This window comes from Myxocyprinus asiaticus, chromosome 36, assembly GCF_019703515.2.
Source record: "Myxocyprinus asiaticus isolate MX2 ecotype Aquarium Trade chromosome 36, UBuf_Myxa_2, whole genome shotgun sequence".
In the NCBI taxonomy this organism is placed as follows: domain Eukaryota; kingdom Metazoa; phylum Chordata; class Actinopteri; order Cypriniformes; family Catostomidae; genus Myxocyprinus; species Myxocyprinus asiaticus.
The window spans coordinates 17,985,671-18,004,026 of record NC_059379.1 but is presented as its reverse complement, the minus strand read 5'-3'; the positions used below and the strand labels follow the sequence as shown (position 1 = coordinate 18,004,026).

General features: G+C 44.0%; 1 protein-coding gene across 6 annotated transcripts in view; it reads right to left on the bottom strand.

Moving 5' to 3' along the window:
- Nucleotides 1-18,356, bottom strand: part of LOC127427257 (inactive ubiquitin carboxyl-terminal hydrolase 54-like) — a 200,622-nt gene that overhangs the window by 80,397 nt on the left and 101,869 nt on the right. For 5 of the 6 annotated variants that reach the window (XM_051674737.1, XM_051674739.1, XM_051674742.1 and 2 more), the window contains one exon: nt 14,924-15,016. In XM_051674737.1, the coding sequence (XP_051530697.1) occupies nt 14,924-15,016 (93 nt within the window). Of the gene's footprint in view, nt 1-14,923; nt 15,017-16,395; nt 16,590-18,356 lie in introns of those variants that run through there. The other variant, XM_051674741.1, reaches the window with a different exon arrangement.

Below are 18,356 nucleotides of genomic sequence, written 5' to 3'. Positions count from 1 at the left end.
AGTATTGATCGTCTATCAACTCTCAGAAAAGATATTTTTCATGGTCACAGAAAAATAACTCTTTCTTAGCATGTAGCTGTGATCAAATCATTAAATTGACGTTGATTTACAAGCAGACCAGAATCAACTCGCAAGAATGTATACAAAAGCTTTGTTTAACTAAATCACGAACACATAACTAATCTAAACAAACACATACACACAAATCACTCATACATGGGAAATGGAAAAGTGAAAGTGAATGAAACAGGAACAGAACAGGGGAATGTAGCTATGAAAAGAGTCATTTAACCATCTGAAAGAACCATCAGTTTCTTACTTCAAAGCACCTTTGTTAACAAAGGGGTTCACAGCTTATACTAAACCTCTGTTTAGTTAGTTAATTGTATGATACTTGCAATGCCTTGGCGGTTGAGAGAGTGCCCAGATGCAGTCTCAGGAGAAAGTCTTGATGGTTCCTTGAGTCGATGGTGTTGAAGTTGCAATCAATTCTTCCGTGTTGAATGACGAAATGATGATGATCCTGCGGTGTTAGTTTGACTCCATTATGGTTGAGGAAGTTACACATGGCTTGATGTGTTAAGGCCTGCCGGACCGCGACCTCGCAGTCGGACTGGGTGTTTCTGGTCCCACACGAGCAGCAACCATGAGCAGAAGGGAGAAAGAGAAGAGGGAAGAGAGGGAAAAGGGAGGCCACTCCTCTCGAGTTTGGCTTGACCAATGAGAAAGGTGCAATTTTCCAGTGGGAAAAGTTCCTTTGTTTGGAAGCTGACTCATTTGCATGATTGGACTAAGCTAGCAGTTTGTGCCCCTTTATGCTCTGATTAATATAACAAGCATACAATGCATGCTATAAGTGGGGTGCTATACTCCAATGTTTAGGGCATCACACAAGGATTAATTTGATGATGCATGATACCAATAATTTTACATTATCTAGTGAAAAGAAACTATACGAGACAGTAATAATCATACACACAATGTCCTGAGGATATGCATGTTCATTTATAGAACAGTTTGTCTATAAATTAACGAAGAAAAGTCTGTTTATGGGCTTTATGTGTCTTTCCTATGGGGGAATGGAGTGAGTTACTTCTTCCCACATTCCTTTGCTTTGCATGTGGCTACCTTCCCCCACCTGGAATGTCTCTGAGGTCCACTAGTTGCTGGACTAGTGTCAGCAAAGGGGGAGTAAAAGCTCATGATTAGTGGGAGAGCCGACATCTCGGAGTCTGCTTGGGCCTAATTGGACCTTTTCTATTTATGGTCTTGAGACGTCTGTTGGATTGGCATAAGCAATTAGGAAATAACACTTACTACCCAGGAACAAAAATTGTGTTACATAGTGTTATCATCTGACACGTGCATCTCTGGAGCACACAAATGTGTGCAGGTCCAGCAGGTTTCCCTATATTTGTGCTCCAGAGACAGGAGAACGCAGAGCAGGGTCACTCGCACTACTCAAAATCACGGTGCAGACATCAAAATGTATGTGATCCATTTGAATTCTACTGTTATTTTTATTTATTTATTTTTTACCTTAAAGCGCTATGGAGGAAATCAAACAGCTAGACAGCCCAAAAGTCTATCCATCGCTGACGAGGAAAACAGTTATTACATGTGCCACCAAAATGTATTTTTTAAACTAAATTGGTCCCTTGATCAGAGAGGATTTACGACGGGGTTCCTCTGCGAGCTATAAAGCACCTCAGTGCCAACAAAAATGCATCAGTATCAATGCTGTTGAGGAGATCAAATGAATGCATCGAGTCATCAAACACTTGAAGATGACACCCCATCGCTTTTCTGAGCGACGGCCGATTTTAACAATGAAGGGTCCAAAACAATCGACTCCTGTCAGGAAGAAGGGCGGTTGGTACAGTCGCAGATGAGCCGAAGGTATGTTAGCCATGATAGGTACAGTCGGCTTGGCTCTCCAATTCTGGCACTCCACACACTCTCTCTAATATTGCTTGACTACTTGTCTGCCTTTCAGGGCCTAGTAGTGGCGACGGAGCTTGGCAAAAACTCTGTCAGGTCCTGGATGGAGTAGACGCTCATCGAAGTGCTTTATAAGAAGTTTAGTCACCTTATGGTGAGGGTCTAGAACCACTGGGTGGATTTCCATCTGGCTTAAGTCATTCAGCTTCTGCAGTCTTCCTCCCACGCGGATCAGTCCTAATGTGCGGTTGACCTCTGGTGCGTGTTCAAACGGCTGGACGCAGGCACAGATTTCACTGCCTTCAAGGCCTTAAACTCCTCTGGGAAAGACTCCTCTTGACATCGACTCAATATGAATGCCTCCACAGTCCGGTAGTCTGGATATTGCATTCTCGAGTCTTGGGTAGCTGCCCCGTGAATAAACTGGTAAGTAGCATCAACCAAGGCTCACCAGGAGGTGTACTGAGGTGCATCAGATATTTCAGAACTTTGGTCATTTACAGCTAGACCACAGAAGACAACTTTCCTTGTCTCTGAGATGTCATTTTGGACCTCTGTCAAAGGTGTGACCGGCCATTGGTCTGGCGGTTCACGGAGGAATTTCGGACCCTGACTCCACCTGCCTGGATTTGCTAGCTCTGTAAGTGTCCTTCCTCTGGTAATATTGTCGGCCAGGTTATTGGAGGAATCCTCATACCTCCATGAGTGGAGCTCGGTCAATTCTTGGATTTCCACCACTCTAGTTCCAACAAACACCTTATACCTACATGATTCAGACTGTCTGTAGGTAAGGTTAGGACAGTAGTAGAGTCAGTCCATAGTGTCACTTTCTCTATGGCGATGGTCAATTCTTGTCTGAGAAGCTTGGCGAGCTGAGCGCTGGTCAGCCCTGCACACAGTTCAAGACGTGGTATTAACAGCTGTCGTTTGGGGGCTACCCTAGAGCGGGCCATAATGAATGAGGTATGGATCTCTCCATGCTGCTCAATAAGGAGATAAGCCACTGATCCATAGGCCACCTCTGATGCATTACCAAACACGTGCAAGCTAAATTTTGATGTCACCCCAAAGCCGGAAGGGATGTAACATCTGGGAAGCTTGATCTTACTGAGGTCAGGCAACTCCTTCTCCCACATTTTCCACCTCTCCAGCAGGTCTGTTGGTAAGTTCGTGTCATCCCAATTCCTTGGTTTGGCCCAGAGCTTCTGAACAAGCACCTTAGCCCATGTGGTGAAGGGAATAATTAACCCTAAGGAGTCATATTGTGATGCCAGGACCTTATAAATGTGTCTCATCGTTGGGAGGTGTTCTTCCATCACACGATGCCTGAAGCCTAGTTCATCTTTTAGACAATGCCACATCAAACCCAGAGCTGGTTCTAGGGGGTCTGAATGGTACTGCTGCAGCCACAGTTCGATGTTCTCTGAACGAGCTCCTGAAGGTAAGTGCTGGACAACTGAGGAAACATTACTGGCCCACTGCCTTATCTCGAAGCCCCCTGAGACTAGAAGAGGTCTCATCTTGTCAATCAATTGCTTAGCTTATTCTGCAGTAGTAAGGCTCTGAATACAGATGTCTACATAGAAGTCTGCTCTATGGATTGCAGCACTTCTTCATTCCCATGTTGCTGGTTACGAACATGCCTCTGCAGAGCAAAGGAGGCACAGAAGGGGCTGTAGGTCATCCCGAAAGGCAAGACTTGCCACTCATAAATATCAAGCTGATCCTCCCTCCGCATGTCCCTCCAGGTGAACCTCAGAAGAGGTCTGTCTTCTGGCAGAAGTCTCACCTGGTGAAACATGCCACATATGTCACCGATATTGGCAACTTGTTGAGGAACCATACAAAGAACAGTTGAAGACCAGCCGGTCTTTGCCATTATGGTGAACAAGGTGATATGGTATGAACCACGACTCCTCATCTGGCTGTAGATACTCTGGTGGTACCTTGACAAAGTACCCTGAGTCCAGGAGCTTCTGTATTTCCGCTTTATACACTTTAGCCTTTTCTGGGTCTTTACTCAGATACTTCTCAGTGTTCCTTAGATTGGATAAGACTGATTCCATCCTGAGCACGAAGGAGAGGAGTAGCATAACACCAGATGCCATTGACTTCCACTCGAGGTGTCTCCAGCATGTTTATAGCTGATTGATCCTGTTTCGACCATGTTATCAGCTTCTCACGGTGGTACGGGAGAACATCCAACTGCCACAGTCGCTCAACATGTTGGTAGACAGGATCTCGCAGTGGTGTAAGGGAAGTGAATAAACACTGTTGTGAAGGTAACTGATATGGGAGAAGTCCATCTGGTCCCTGGAGAACCCAATCGAGCTGCGTACATACAGCTGCTGGTCCACTAGCTGGTTCTAGTCTGATGGGCTCCTTGGCTGTGATCAGATTTGGGTGGTCAGACCCAATTAAGAGGAGGGGCTGGACCTTTTCAAAGGATGGAAGAGGAACCCCTCTAAGATGGTAATAGCATCCCTGGAGCCTCTTAGTAGGGTAAGTCTGCTCAGTTAACATAAGAAGAGGAGCAGTGAACACACTTGTAAGGCTGTACTTCTCCTTTGGACTTGACTGTGTGGAAAGCAACAGGTCAATTGTCTGTCCCTTCAACTGGGTGATATCATGTCGGATGGTGCGAAGGGCCATAGTCTCTTCCTTTCCCTCTAGTCCTAGCTGCCGAACTGCTGCTGGAAGGATAATGCTCCGCTGGGCTCCATCATCAAGGATAGCATAAGTTGGTACAGACATCTTGCCTTTCCAGAGCAGCACTGGAATGACTTTCAGGTAAATATGTCCTATTGAGTTAGGAGGAGTCAGATAGGCTCGATCTTGTGATGTTGTAAGTAGCACAATGTTAGGGCCCTGCTGGGCGATGCAAGACTCCGAGGCGTACATTGCCACATTCTCCAGAAGGTTTCCTTTGTGTGCATTCCTCACATTTATGACTTGTATGTCCGCATTTCCAGCATCTCTTGCCATCCTTTATCCACTTAAGGATTTGCTCAGGCGAAAGCTCAGTGATTTCACTGCACTGCAACAAGTAGTGCTCTTGACTTTTACAGAACTGACACAGACGTTTGGGCTCTTATCTGATTGCTGAGCATAAGCGGTCTCTGTACGGATAAAATGCACTGTTCTGACCTCTTTGGGCTGGTCACTGACATAATAGACAGCAATAGAACGAGTTTGGTGTCTCAGAACAGGCTGACGTTCTTTGCGTGGGGCTTGAACCCTTTCAATCTGATAACGCTGTCCATTTTATATGATAGATGCTGAGCCTCTGCCTTGACCTTCAACCAGTCAACAAGGTCATGCAGATTATATGGGTTGAGGCTGTCAGTGCTCAGTCTGCCTCGTAACTGGAGGTGCTCTATGAAGCTGTCCCTGTAATACTTGGGTAGCTTACTAAGTAGTCTATCAACATGCCCTGTACAAGTGAGTTCTCGCCCCTGTGGCCCCTTGAGTGACATCAACATGCCTACCAACAAGTCAACATTGAGTGCAAAACTTTGAAAAGCCTTTGCATCCCAGCTTTAATATCAGAAGAATTCAATAGGGCTGCGATTTCACTTTGTGCCAACTGATGAGGTTGCCATATTGACGTTGCAAGGCTGTCATAGCTGCTGTATAGGGTGCAGGATGATTCCTGCATGCTTGGGCGATTAGCCTTGCTTTCTCCAGGACTAATTGTTCCATCAGCACCCTGTATTTGTAATGTTCTGTAAGCTCAGTGTGAGGAGTGAGGAGATTGTCTAAAGCCATTTTCAGATCTGTAAACTCTCTCTCACTATCATTCATGAGCTTAGGTAGTGATGGGATTGGAACTGGCTGGAGTGAAGGTGCCGTAGGCATTGGCTGGTAAACAGGGACTGGAGGTGGTGGAGGGTGCACCACTGGAGAGGCATACCAGGGCTGTCCTGGAGTCTGATTAGGAGGCTGAGAGGGGTAATACACTGTGACCGACGGTAGAGGTCGATAAGGGTCAGGCACAGTCAGTCTCCTAATCAGACTCCAGCACAGCCTTGGTATGCCTCTCCAGTGGTGCACCCGCCACCACCTCCAGTCCCTGTTTACCAACCAATGCCTGTGGCACCTCCACTCCAGCCAGTTCCAATCCCATCACTACCTAAGCTCATGAATGATAGTGAGAAGTTCTGTTCTGCATTGGTGTTGTGGCTGGTGCTGCACAGTAGCTAAAGGCAGCTTTACTGATGTAACAATATGTGGCAACAATGAGGTAAGTTGGCACTGAATGAAGTTTGCCGATGCAGCGCTGTATGTGGGGCAGATAAAGGTGAGACACCATAGTGTGATGAAGTAATACCATATATGGTATGAGGCGTGGTTTGTGCCATGTGCCACTGAGCTTACTGTCGAGAAATATCTCTTGGTGCCACAGGAGCTGGTAATGGCTGCCCCGAATACCAAGGTGAGATAGATGGGGCTGCAGTCACTTTCGGTCTAACCACAGGTGGAGTGTTAGCTCTAGCCTGTTCTACATCTCGAAATACAGGTGATGCAGTGCCACTGCTGAATGACTCACACTTGGACTGGCTGTACTCTCCTTGCTGTGCTATTGGTATAGTGTAATGTGTAAGGGATCTCCCAACATCTAGCTGCCCCACCAGATTACTAATTCCAACATCAATGCTGCTTAAATGGCTTATATCTTGACCTGCTCCATACTGTACTAAAGATGGTTCATTCACAGGGAGCTGTTCCACAGTCGATACTGGCTCATCCTGTCCACTGAGGGTTAGCTGCACTGCTGTGTGGTCCATCCTTGGCTGGTGGAATGGACTGCCGTGAATCCCAATGCCTGGCAGCAGAGATTTAGGCAATCCAACTTCGTAAGCTTGCAGATGTGTTGAGAGCTGGCATGCTCTTGCATGTGTGCGAACAGCATGTGTGATATCAGGAGAGTGAAACTGGCTCTGTCGCTCCATATCACCATAATGAGTGAAGCATCTGGCTCGAAGGACCAAAATGTAAGGGACTGTAATTCTTTATTATGAAGGTAGTTGGGTAGAACAGGGCTACAGGGCTCCGGTAAGAAGCATGACAGGAGACAGAGAACTGTTCAACTCTTTATATGAAGACTTTGAATGCACAGCAGTACTACACGTTACACAGCAGTTGACATCACAGAGGCTTTGAGTAGTGTACAAAGGAGATATCTAGCACAGATGTGAGCAAATGGTGGCACGAAGCATTAGATGGATGCCTCAACAATGATCCAATTTGGATGGCATATGGTACAGCTGCAGTGATATCATCACAAAGGTGATATCAAATGTGGCATTAAATGTGGTATTAAGTATGGTCTTTCTGAAATAAACAGAATAACATATACATCAGTGTATATCTGATAACATAAACATAAACAACAACTTGTTACTGACACAATATATGTGAACTAACATGGCGAGGACAGGGTTAACAACAACGAATGTATGCACGTGAATCACCGTACATAACTTGCATATTACAACCATCATGAACAACATAAATTTCAGTAACACAAGTTTAGTATTTAAACACAACAACGTAATGAGCATACATCACTAATAACCGTGTATAACTGAATAAACTTACATTCAATCACGCACATTAACACCTGAAGAAATGTCAGAGCAAACGAAAGTGAAAGTGAAAGGAAACCGCAATAGCGGAATAGCGGAGACTATCATCAACCAGTGTCATACACAACATAAAAGTTTCATAATAAAAGTCCTCCCAGTATACACATAGGGAATTTAGAACATTATTAGAAGAATTGAATGTTATCAATTTCTCTAGCAAATACATCTCAGATGTTGGTCTATCTGCCCTTGGTGGTCTTTTGTACCTACCAGACATTGTAATGAAATCAACACCTCTGTGCATTTACAGAAGTTTTTTTGGAATTTAAAACTCAAAGAATTCTTTTGTGATCAGACATTGGTTTGCACCAGTTAGCCTTCAGTGGATACTGACCATCAGGCAGACTCTCCAGTGACAGATGCCTCCAGTAGTCTGGGACTCTCTGTAAGTCAAAATGCACTTACTTTATTCCACCTAAACACAGAAATGCTTCCCTTGATACTTATTGTTGTGACGGGTAGTTGCTGAGATGAGACAGGAGACATAGGATCTATTTGCAGGCTTTAATAAAAATGATGGCAGTGAAATAACAAACAGGAACTCAAAACAACAACAAACAAGAACTGACAAAGGAATGCAAAAACTAAAAGGGTATTTATACAAACAAAAGCTAATGAGGGAATGGAAAACAGGTGAGAACAATGAAGAACAGATGGCAGTGATGAGGGCAGAGCATACTGGGAAATGTAGTCCAGGGGAAACACTTCAAAATAAGAGTCCTAGGAAACATGAGGGAGGCAGACTGTTACATGACCCCCCCCCCCCCTTTAAGGGGCGACTCCTGGAGCCCCAAAGATGGCTGAGGAGGGCAAGAAGATACAGGTTAGGAGGGGACCCTGAAGATGACCAGGTGGCCTGGGTGGAGACCCTAGGGTAAGGATTGGGTCCGGAGGACTGGGGGGGTCGCCTCAAGGTAGAGACTGGGTCAGAAGGTCTGGGAGGTGGCCTCAGGGCAGGGACTGGGTCGGGAGGTCTGGGAGGTGGCCTCAGGGCAGGGACTGGGTCGGGAGGTCTGATAGGTGGCCTCAGGGCTGGGATAGAGTCGGGAGGCCTGGGAGGTGGCCACAGGGCCGGGACTGGGTCAGGAGGCCTGGGAGGCGCCCACAGGGCTGGAGCTGGGTCAGGAGGCCTGGGAGGTGGCCAGAGAGCGGGGACTGGGTCAGGCGGCAGAGCCGCTGGAGGAGGGGCGGGCAGAGCCACTGTAAGAGGAGTCTCTGGGAGGGCGGGCGGAACCGCTGGAGGAGTTGTCTCTGGGTGAGTGGGTGGAACCGCTGGAGGAGGAGTCTCTGGGGAAGCAGGCGGAGTCATGGAAGACTCTGAGGGCGGAGCCAGGAGAGGCTCAACAAAGGCAGGTGGAGCCAGGAGAGGCTCGACAAAGGCACGCAGAGCCTGGAGAGGCTTGAGGGGCGGAGCCGTGGAAGGCTCTAAGGGTGGAGCTGTGGAAGGCAGAGCCGTGGGAGGCTTGAGGGGCAGAGCCATGGGAGGTTTGAGGGGAGAGGTCATGGAAGGCGGAACTGTGGGAGACTCGAGGGGAGAGGCCATGGAATGCAGAGCCATGGGAGACTGAGGAAACGACCTCCGTGGTTGTGAGCACTGGCAGCAACTGGGGAACGACCTCCATGGTCGTGAGCACTGGCAGTGATTGGGGAACGACCTCCGTGGTCGTGAGCATGGGCAGAGACTGGGGAGAAGGTGTTCTTTTCCTTCTCCTTTTCCAGACAGCTGGGAGCATAGCCACGGGAGCGGGCGAGGCCACAGGCATTGGCTCTGGGACGGTTGAGGCTACAGGTGTGGAAGCTGGCTCATTGGCCGTGGCAGGTGTGGGTGAAGGAGCCATGGAAGGCTTGGACGAAGGTGCCGTGGAAGGCTTGGACGAAGGTGCCGTGGAAGGCTTGGATGAAGGAGCCGTGGAAGGCTTGGGGCAAGGAGCCGTGGAAGGCTTGGAGCAAAGAGCCGAAGATGCAGGTTTTGGCCTGGGGTTCCCACCATAATCCACTGTGTAATGGGAACCACAAAGTTCCAGAGCCTTCTCCACATATTCACAGAGGGTCCAGTGAGGATCAGCCAGAGGCATCAGTTCCTTCAGTGCACTATTCCGGAAGAAAACCACCAAACAGCGGTCTGAATAGTGCTCAACTAGACGGTCCCCTTGCTTGAGTAGCAGAATTCGGACAGCCGCTAGATCCATGTTGGTCAGTAGTTGCTGAGATTAGACAGGAGACGTAGGATCTATTTGCAGGCTTTAATAAAAATGATGACAGTGAAACAACAAACGGGAACTCAAAACAACAAAAACTGACAAAGGAATGCAAAAGGGTATTTATACAAACAAAAGCTAATGAGGTAATGGAAAACAGGTGAGAACAATGAGGAACAGATGGCAGTGATGAGGGCAGAGCATACTGGAAAACATAGTCTGGGGGAAACACTTCAAAATAAGAGTCCAAGAAACACTAGGGAGACAGACTGTGACAATTGTAGATTGGTGGAACAAGACTTTACATCACTTCTGAAACAAAAGAGACAATATAAATTGTCAGATAATTTAACAAAAGCCCAACAATTGGAACTTGAGGCTCTTAAGTCTGAAACATCTATTGTAATTCAGAGTGCTGACAAAGGGGGAGTCTTGATAATTCTTGATCATACTGCCTATGATAAAGAGATTCATAGACAATTAAGTAACACCATGTTTTACCAGAAATTGAGCAGTAATCCTATAAATGAGTTTAAAAATCATGTCCATCAAAATCTGAAATACTTTTTAGATCTAGGTGAAATTACTAAGGCTGAATATAATTTTTTGTGTGCTGAGTACCCTGTAATTCCAGTTTTATATACGCTCCCCAAAATTCATAAGACTTACATTGACACACCTCCGGGCTGGCCAACTGTTGCTGCCATTGGTTCTCTGACTGAAAAGATCTCTGCTTTTGTTGACTATTTTCTTCAACCTCTTGTAACATCTCTTCCATCATATCCTAGAGATATGATGGATTTTGATAATACTATACAGTCCATTCAACTTCCTCCTTTACCTTATATTTTGGTTACTATGGACATTGAATCCTTATACACCAATGTGCCATTTGAGGGAGGAGTTTTTCTTGAATCAGCGCAATAATAATGTACCTAGTACTCCTTGTTTGGTGGAATTAATTAAACTGGTGTTGACATACAACTACTTTCTTTTTGGCTCTATCTTTTATTTACAAATGTCTGAAGTGAGTATGGGTTCTAAGATGGCTTAGAGTTTTGCCTCTTTGTTTTGTGACTTGTTCGAACAGAGAATCATATTCAGTCAGTCATATAACCCCTTCTTTCAGTTCATTAAGGTGTGGAAAAGGTATATCGATGACATATTTTTCATTTGGACTGGTACTGAATCACAACTGTTGGAATTTCACTCATTTGAGAATGCTGACAGTAGTGATTTGAAGTTCACAATGGAGTTTGACCAACAGAAAATTAATTTTCTGGATGTTTATGTGATTAGAGTCCAAAATGGACTAATGACTAGTCTACATCGAAAACCTACATATTATCATATTCATATATGAATTCATATTATCCTGTCCCTTTAAAACAGTCACTTCCTATTTCTCAGTTTAATTGAATTCGAAGGATCTGTAGTTCAGATCATGATTACGTCATTTCAAATTCCCAAAGTGCAACATAAGCAGTATAGTTTGTTTGATAAAATAGTTGTAAATGCAATGCTTGGAAAAGTCTGGTGTGCATTTAAATACAAAATGTCACTTAGTCTCAGGTAAGGACAAAATAAAAGTATATTTTGCCACAAATTTTTTTTTTAAATTGGCAAATGGAAAATGCTATGAAATCAAAAGAGCCAATAAGTAAAATATATGTGCCAAGCGTTACATACATACAAATATTTTTTTTGTTTTCACACCTCAGTTTATTCACATCTCAGTAAATGAACATGATACTTCTCGCAGTGAGAATGCTTTCAAATAAACACATTTGGAAAATAAATATATATCTGCAGTTTGCAGAAAGGGGCGGTGTGGTGGGGGCATATTTAAGCACTCATTAGTAGTGTTAGATCATTAAATTTCAATAAAATGGCTGGCAAGCAGGCGGCTGGCGGGCAACGTGCGTGAGGAACTCTCCGAACCGATGGGGTGACTAACATTCCTCCATTAGAAACTAGAGAGGTGAAATAACGCATGACATTCAAGGCTATACCAGCAGCCGAGGACCGCAACAGACAGCCAGGGCTGCATGAGGACTTACGCCACCAGTAAGCAGAGGGTTTGGCAGAAGATCATCTCAGGGCGAGACACCATAAAGTCAAGCATTGAGCTTCACCACAGAGCAAAGTTTCATCACAAGGCCTGAATAAAACTGTGTCGTCATGATTCAAAATTAAATCCAGTGAAAGGAAAGACTAATGTTGCCTTAACACTGCGGACATATTATGCAGTCAACTCAGTGACATTTGTCACTGCAGGTACTGTAAGACAAATTATTTTGAAGCAGCATGATCATTTATTCTTCAATTCAAAATATGGAGGTTCAAAAAGCTTCCTTTTTGTTTGGAGGAGATCAAAATCTTTCCCTGTAAAATTAATCAGGTTTCTTTATATTTGTGCCACGGTTGTCACAATACCAACATTTCAGTAGTTAATATCAATAACACAGTATCAATTTTGATACCACAGATGGGGGCCTGGGTAGCTCAGCGAGTATGGACGCTGACTACCACCCCTGAATTCGCGAGTTCGGATCCAGGGCGTGCTGAGTGACTCCAGCCAGGTCTCCTAAGCAACCACATTAGCCCGGTTGCTAGGGAGGGTAGAGTCACATGGGATAACCTCCTCGTGGTCGCTATAATGTGGTTCTCGCTCTTGGTGAGGCGTGTGGTGAGTTGTGCGTGGATGCCGCGGAGAATAGCATGAAGCCTCCACACGCGCTACGTCTCCGCGGTAACGCGCTCAACAAGCCACGTGATAAGATGTGCGGATTGACGTCTCAGACATGGAGGCAACTGAGATTTGAGTCACTATGCCACCACGAGGACTTAGAGCGCATTGGGAATTGGGCATTCCAAATTGGGGAGAAAAAAATCAAGAAAAAAAAATTCATACCACAGCAAAAACTAATGTTCAAGATGCATCACCTGGATGATGTCAACTGCTTTGCCCCAAATGGTTTAACAGTGAATGGAAAAGGATCTAATTTTAACAACAGGTTTTTTACCATGAGAGACAGTGAGAGTGTGAGTAACAAAAGAATAGACAATCAAGAGAGGGACATAAGGAACAGATCCTGGTAAATGGTCATAAATCCTGGTAAATATATGAGAGGGTTTTTCATGGTACGGTTCTGTCTCCACAGCATTGTGATTTCTGCTGCCTCAGCACTTTACACACACACACACACACACACACACACACACACACACACACACACACACACACACACTTCATTTACAGAGAGAAAGAGATAACATTTCAATCACTGCGATGGATTTCATACAGGCTCAATTGTGTTTCATATCTACAAATTGGCCCAAAGAAAACAGCAAAGGCACACAATTATAATATTGAGATTCATACACATCAAGCCAAGCCACTAACATACACACTGAAACAATACAAACATACATTTAATCTGCATGTAAGATAATTTCCACTGTCACAGAGATCTATCTATCTGTCTGTCTGTCTGTCTGTCTGTCTGTCTGTCTCTGTATGTAACAAATGCCCCTTAGGGCTTTGTGAGACTATGAAGTAATCTCAGTTTGACTCAGCTACATTCTGCAATACAAAAATCCACCAATGCCAAATCTCACGAACAATCAACTCCAAGGAAACCAAGAACGAGGGTTACAGACTGCCTTTATAGCATCATGTAGGCGTGACATGGGGCCATCAGAGCAGAGGTAGTCAAGGTAACAGGTAGCCGTGGAAACAATGGAGCAGGGCTTGTGCTTGCATCAGCAGAGGAACCAGGTATTTTGTTCGGAAAGAGAAAAAATGCCCTAACACGTAATAAAGAGGTAAATCACCAAGCACCAGAACAAGATTAAACCAGACATAAAGTAGAGAAAGAAACAAGCCTCTCAATCCATTAGGCTCTCTACACCAGACTATTTGTTCCTTTCCTATTCTCTCAGGCGAAAACACAGCTAACAAAACAATGGTATTTTTGGAAACAAATGTGCCCAGGCAGTGAAGATTTCTTTTAACATAAAAGAAGAGCCTCTTAAAGAAATATGTCAGTTTTGTACCTTCAAACTCTTATGATACACCTTTAAATAGCACAGCTACTTTTAGCCTGGGAAAGGAGAACAGGATGTTGTTTGAGTGAGAGGCCTTTGCTTGTTATTTCAAAAAAGACCCAAGTTGCTTTTCTTAGCATATATTTCCCTCTCCTCCTCCCCCTATCTCTATCAGCCACCACGCAGGAAATTAAAAAAAGGCTTCCTTGAAAAAGAAAGAGCGAGAGCTCTTGATGTTGAGGAGCCCATTTCCATTCTACTTTTGTGCTACAGTAAGGTCAGCAAGGAAGTCAATTAGGCTGAGCAGCCAACTCTACCCTCATCTTGCTGGATCATTAAGAGTGCAGCCTGGGCACTCTAGGAGATTCCAATAGCCTCAAGCCACTTTTCTGAGAAGTCCAAACTCATAGGAAGCATCCTTGTCCTTATCTGGTATGCCTAATTGCCAATAAAGCTATTCATGACGTCAATTTGTAGAACAACTCAGAATTCTGATTCACTGAGTTCTCCTCTGGAATTTCTGAATAGTGGTTCTTTAAGTAACATGGTGTGTGGTTAACATTACTTAAGGAGGCTTTCCCGTCTTGTTCTACCACATAAATTACACATAGTCATACCTTAAACATGAATCGGTTGTATTCTTAAAAAAGTTGCTAAAAAGTTACTACTTAATGATTAAAACATCAGGAGGCTGTTCACACAAAACAAACTATTATATCAATCTATGCTGCTTTATAATTGTTTTCCCATGCACTGTTTTTTCAGTGGCGCACACATGAGAGTTGGGTTTTTTAAGATGCCATGTCAAGTTAAAAGAACTTCAACTTTTAAAAACGTGGTTTAAGACAGCTGCATTCTGTTCCATTCATAGCATTTTGTCTAGCTTTTTGTTTTTTAAACGCAGGAACATGTTCTGTCTGAACGGTTCCTTAAACGTCACTTGTCAACCACGTATCAATCTTAAATGCTTGACGAATGATGTGTAATTGAAGAGGAAACCCATTTTCTATGGGCCACAAACAGAGCAGCTCTATTGGACCATGTTGTAGGATGCACTTGTTGGACCATGTTGTAGGTAACACTTACCTTCAGAGCGCAGAAAATGCATGAGTCCTCCATGCACTTGTGAGTGTTCAGCTGCCGGAAGCTTCTGCGGAAGATGTCAAGATGCCAAAGGACCTGTGGACAGGAGAATAGCAAGGATTAAGGGATGAGAGCAAATCAAATAAGCATGTAAGTAAGTGTGTGAAATCAAACTGCCAAGTGTACACTTAATAGCCAGCAGGACAGGACTATTCAAATCCGCTCCTGTAGGGTCATTGTCCTACAGAGTTTAGTTCCAACTCTGCTCTTACACAATTGCCTGTAATTTTCAAGTAATCCTGAACACCTTGATTTGCTTTTTCAGACATGTTTGATTAGGGCTGGAGCTAAAGTTGCGGTCACACTAGGCATTGAGCATGTGAAATTACTTTGAGAGTACTTTTAAATTTAGCATCTACTCCATGTTCCTGGAACACAGAAAACCCTGGAGGTTTGAGGTTTGTATGGAGCCAAGTGGAAATGCTGCCTTCAAGTGCACCTGGGAAGCTATATGTCCAAGTTGGGTATGTGTTATTATTATGATGTCGGAAATGTTGGAAATTAAACAAGAAAGAAGCCAAACTAAAATGTATATAATGAACAATCCTGGCAAAGGATTTTATGGTGTGCCAGTGAATAATCATAAATCAATACTCCTGAATACATTTTACATGACTTTTAATGCAAGGTATCTACGTTTTTTATTTTATTATTATTTTGTACTTATTAATAATAATAATAATAATAATAATAATAATAATATAATTTGCATTAAACAAACTGTGAAGGGTGAGCCATTAGCTTTATATAAATTGACTGTAAGATCTAAAATAAAATTATTAAAAAAGCACTGAAATTGAGATAATTTTGCAAAATCATTGCTTTCCATTATCTTTCATTACAGCACGTCCCTTCCAAAGTCACGAGACAGCAATTTGGTTATCATCTAAAATTCCACATTCCCCACTGGTAAATATAACTTTGCTTGATTGTTCATGTGCTTGGAACTCTTAATTCCGATATTTCCTAATCCACTTAAGGCCGCTAATTTTTTCTCTATACAAAATCACACCTCAAATTCCAACAAGCTTGAACTTTTATATATTGCAGAAGACAAAACTTCTGTGCATTAGCCTGTAATTCTATTCTACCACGTTTGCTGTGTAGAAGTTAAAGGAATTTATTTATGTCTAGTATGACCGCACCTAAACCTAAAGGAATGGTGCAGGAATGGTGGCCTTCCAGGAGTGGAGTTGAATACCCCCTGCAGTAGGGTATCAACAGGAATAACCACATAAAAGGACAATGGGAAAAGATTTTCACTTCACCTGATTTACAATCAGCAAACCACTATACGTCCAAAACAACAAGTTAAGCATAAATAATCTTTCTCTTCGATCCCTCCTCTAAGCCAAGAACACCCACACAGGCATGTCCCCTTAACTCATCCAGTATTCACACCCCATCTCACTCACCCTTGGGGCAGCTTTTCACATTACACAAAACAGCCCAGAGGCTTTCCTGGCCCCATCCTCCAGCGATCAGCCAATATCTGTGCAATCTTCCAATCCTCTCAATAAATATGAGCCAGTCTTGGCAGCCTCTCTCACAATGACTGACTACCAGCTGTCCACTTCACTTATGATCCTATCAGCAGACCAGGAATCCAGCACTTCCAATAGCCATCCCAGCTGCAGGACAAGTTCAGATCATTGGCTCCCAGTAGAATGAGAAGTAAGGAAGAAGTTGGGAGACAGAGTAGAGGAAGAAGGTTGTAGCATGATGTAGAACACACAGCGATGGAAGCGAGAAACGAAGATGTGAAGACTCAAAGTGTCTGGGAGAGAGTGTGTGAGTGAGGTACGATCGCACATGAGGACGAAACTGAGAGAGTCAAGGTAGGGGAGGGGGGAAGATAAAGTGAGAGAGAGAAATGGTGATGCGCAAGAATGAGAGCACGTGTGGAGCGCAGAGGGGGAGATTGCTGCAGATATTTGAAGCTATGAATTACTGAGAACGAACAGGCAGTTAAAACTGTGGTTCAGAGTTGTTTGGAGTTCACCCGCCCCGGACACCACTCACACTCATCATATGAAGCAGGACGTGAAGAACCTGCAGAACTAAAGCAGTACAAACAGCGAGACTACACCTTTATCTGCAACCAACCATCTGGACCTGAATATATGCACACAAACACACACATCTCACCAATGATCAAAGCTTTATCCATTCCTAATACTTCCATCACTGCCAAGTGGGGCCGAGCATAAAACCATAACATCATCATCAGCCAAAACTGGGCTTATACACACAGAGACCACACACACATAACATATCAGCACTGTTCTTCAGCAAACCAACCAAAAAAAGACAACAATGCAGAAAAGCAGCAAAATTTCACTTTGTGTGGAAATCAGTTCCATCTGCTAACAATGCAGGAATGCCACACTGAGCCTGGGAGGTTGTGCTTTGTTATCTGCTGTGGGGATTGTGACCATATAACAGTCTTTTCACACCTCACTGCATTGCAAGTAATACACTAATGCCCCGTGCATTAAATCCTCAAGCACCTTTGGTCATCGCGGCTCCATGTGAATTCCCGTATTTTCATAATATGTACTGAATTTACTTCTCAGCTGTTAAAGGGATAGTTCTGTAATGTTTAATGTGCATGTTCATGTATTTCATGTCTTTTATTTTGAAACGTTTAGTTCCTGTTTCATGTCATGTGTCCCTAGTCATGTGATGTCCTGTTTTCTCTCCATGTTCATGTGTCTTGTTTTCATTGGTTCATTGTTTGATTATCTTGTTTAGAGCTCTGTTTGTTCATTGGTTATGTTCTCCCATGTCCATATATTTAAGCCCTCATGTTTTCCATTGTCCTTTGTCAAGTATTGTAGATGTTTAGTAACGTGTCATGTCATGTCATGTCAAGTTTATGTTAATTCAAGGTTATAGTCAAGTTCATGTTTATGCTTATGTTTCATGTTTATAGTTAGGGTTATTTGGATATCACTTTTGTTTAATAAATTGCACTTGGGTTCTTCATTCCATCGTCATCGTCTTCATCATTGTCAGCACCAGCAGCAGCGTTACAGAAATACTTAACCACAATGAACCCAGCAATCCAGCTCCTCCACCTACGTCAGGGGAATCATCCTCTGGAGGACTATGTGGAGGACTTCTGCGCTCTGGCCTGCCGGGTGGACTTTAATGAGTTTGCCCTCAAAGACTGTTTCCGATTTGGGCTGAATGAGCCCATCTCTTTTTTGATGCCAGGTGGTCGACCTCACCCTGCAGATTATTGGTTCCACATTCACTGTGGGGGAGGCGGATGCCGAGCCCGAGTTCCACGTCATGGCCGCCGAGCCAGAGTTCCTCATCATGGCCGTCGAGCCAGAGTTCCTCGTCATGGCCACCGAGCCAGAGATCCACG